Raw genomic sequence first — 2,509 nt, forward strand, 5'->3', positions numbered from 1 at the left:
GCTCGGCGCTCGGGCTTGGTGTCCTAGCGCTGCGGTTCTCATGGTCACGTTTCCTTTTTTCCCCTCCTCAGAGTGCCATTAAGGGGAAATTGCAAGAATTAGGAGCTTATGTTGGTAAGTTTTATTGTCTTTGGCCCAATACAATTTAGAGTTTGCAAGGTAATTTTAGTGATTGCAGTTTTCACATCTACCGACGGACAGTGTTACCTTTTTACTCTGCCGTCTTTAAATCTGATACTCCCTATTTTGTTTAATCATCATTTTATTGAACGGTCTGTGGGTAACCCCCCATTCCCCTTTCAGTACTGATTTGAAATAGTTTCCTTTGCTGAGGCTCTTAATTTTCTATAGTTTTTTATTGAATTTTGTTGTTATTCCTGTTCTTGTTGCTTTCCTTTTTACGTTGTATCCTCAGAACTGTCACTTTGTATATGAATGTTATTTTGTGGCATTTACTTTATAAATGGCTCAGTGAGTTTTATTTTCAAACACTTTATATACTTTCTTTCTTGCAATAGTGAGGAGTGCTTTTTTCCTCTGTTCTCTTACCGTTTTTACTCGGGACCAGGCACTGTGCCTATTGTGTGTGTGTATGTACACAATTAACTCATGATAATCCCCAGGAGAACCTTGAGAGGTAAGTGGTAATATTCCCAATTGTATAGTTAGGAAAAGTGAGGGCTTTCCCTATTTTATGATTGGGTCCAGGCTGTGAAATGTAGGCAGACGCTCAAAAAAAAAATTTTTTTTTAAAGGCCTGAGGATGTAGTCCAATGGGAAGGCACCCTTGCCTGATGACCTTAAGGCTATAGGTTTAGTCTCCAGTACTGGAAAACAAAGTATCTATTACTTTGGGAGAGCTGTTCCTAACTGTGTGAGTCCCTAAGGAACTTTGAAGTCAAAACTGTTTCCATGTTAATACTAAGAAGATACTTGTCATTTTCACTGGGTTTGCATTTTGATTATACAAAAGGAATTAGTAATTTAGTCTCAACAGTATAATCTTGTCAGACTACTACAGATTATATTCAAATCACTCTCCACTTGCAAACTTTTAAAAAAGCCTGTTTCTTTGTTTTTTGTTTTAAATATTTTACTTTGAGACGGTCTTGCTGTTTTCCACGCTGGGCTCAAACTTTGGGCCCTTCTGCTTCAGGCTCCCATAGAGCTGGGATTACAGGCATGTATCACATCTGGTGTAAGAAAAGTTTGTTTCACTTGATGTCATTGATGAGCTAGGCATGATAGATAGCACACACCTGTAATTCCAGCTAGTCAGGAGGCTGACACAGGATTTGAAAATTCGAGATCCTGTCTCAAAAATGAAAAGGGCTGAGGACATAGGCTCGGTGAGGTAGTGCTTGCCTTTCAATAATGAGGTCCTGGGTTCAATCCCTGCTACCACCAAAAAGTAACTAAAAATTTTTAAAAAGAATGTCATCGGTGGAGCAGTAAAAATATTTTTTAAGCCCTGGCTTTTCTTTTTTTTTTTTTTTCTTTTTGGCAACGTGGATCGAACTCAGGTCCTTGCACTTGTGAGGCAGGTGGTGGAACCACTAAGCTAAATCCCTGGCCCAGCCCTGGCTTTTCATTACATCTTTTTAACCTGTTTCTGAGGGAATAGAATTGCTCATAAAGTACCAGTGATGATTATCATAAGGAAAGGCATTGGTATGATTGAGTTGAGAACTAGCTGTCTTTTTCATGAAGTATAGCGGACCCTCAAGTTATGACCAGCTTGTATGAACAACTTGGGGGGTTAATTAGGGTAATGGAAAATTCATGTGCCTCTCGTTATCTACAGCATGTACCCAGAGAAACACCCAGACCTCAGCTGTATTGACTTAGTTACAACTAGCCCTTGGGAACAGATTGAGTTCGTAAGTCACAGGTCCACTGTGTCATTTTTAAGTTATAAGAACTGATGAACTGGTTATGTAGACTTGGATATTTGGTCGTCATAAGAAAACAGCTGACAGCCTTTGTTGAACTTTTAAATGAAAAATAGAATTTTGGAATATTTGTATCTGTCTCCATGAGCTTGATAGCTTCCAGTGCTGAAAGAATTTCTGGTGAAATCATGCAGCTGTTGTCAAATACAATTTTTATGTGGCCCAGTGAAATGTGTCAATATGTTGGTGGTCCACTAGCTTCGTGAACCAGTGTTTTCCTAGTGATCAGTGCATAATGTTAAAGAGAGGTATTAAAACCAGAGGGTAAATCACTAGGTGTTCTTGTAATGGTGTCAAAAGGTAACTGATGTAGTTTTAGATTGCACATTGGCGTTAACATTGAAGAAATTCCCCTTGTTGAGTTTTAGTGTCTTATCACAGAATGGCTCTGTTATCTGTTCAGATTGTTAGCATAACTATTTTTCTAGCTGGCACTCTGGCAGGCTGAGGCAAAAAGATTGCAAGTTTAAGTACAGCCTGGGCAACTTAGTGACTTAGCGAGACCTTATCTTTTAAAGGGAAGTTTATGTAGCTCAGTGCAAAGGCCCTGGGTTCAA

At 39.1% G+C, this 2,509-nt stretch overlaps 1 protein-coding gene across 9 annotated transcripts in view; it reads left to right on the plus strand.

Annotated features, from left to right (window-relative positions):
• The window catches only part of Zc3h14 (zinc finger CCCH-type containing 14), a 50,770-nt gene that overhangs the window by 402 nt on the left and 47,859 nt on the right, over nucleotides 1-2,509 (plus strand). For all 9 annotated transcript variants that reach the window (XM_010616266.1, XM_019206352.1, XM_010616269.1 and 6 more), the window contains exon 2: nucleotides 72-114. In XM_010616266.1, the coding sequence (XP_010614568.1) occupies nucleotides 72-114 (43 nt within the window). The remainder of the gene's footprint in view (nucleotides 1-71; nucleotides 115-2,509) is intronic.

Source organism: Fukomys damarensis, unplaced genomic scaffold, assembly GCF_012274545.1.
Source record: "Fukomys damarensis isolate Sample0158 unplaced genomic scaffold, DMR_v1.0_HiC HiC_scaffold_21, whole genome shotgun sequence".
Lineage (NCBI taxonomy): Eukaryota > Metazoa > Chordata > Mammalia > Rodentia > Bathyergidae > Fukomys > Fukomys damarensis.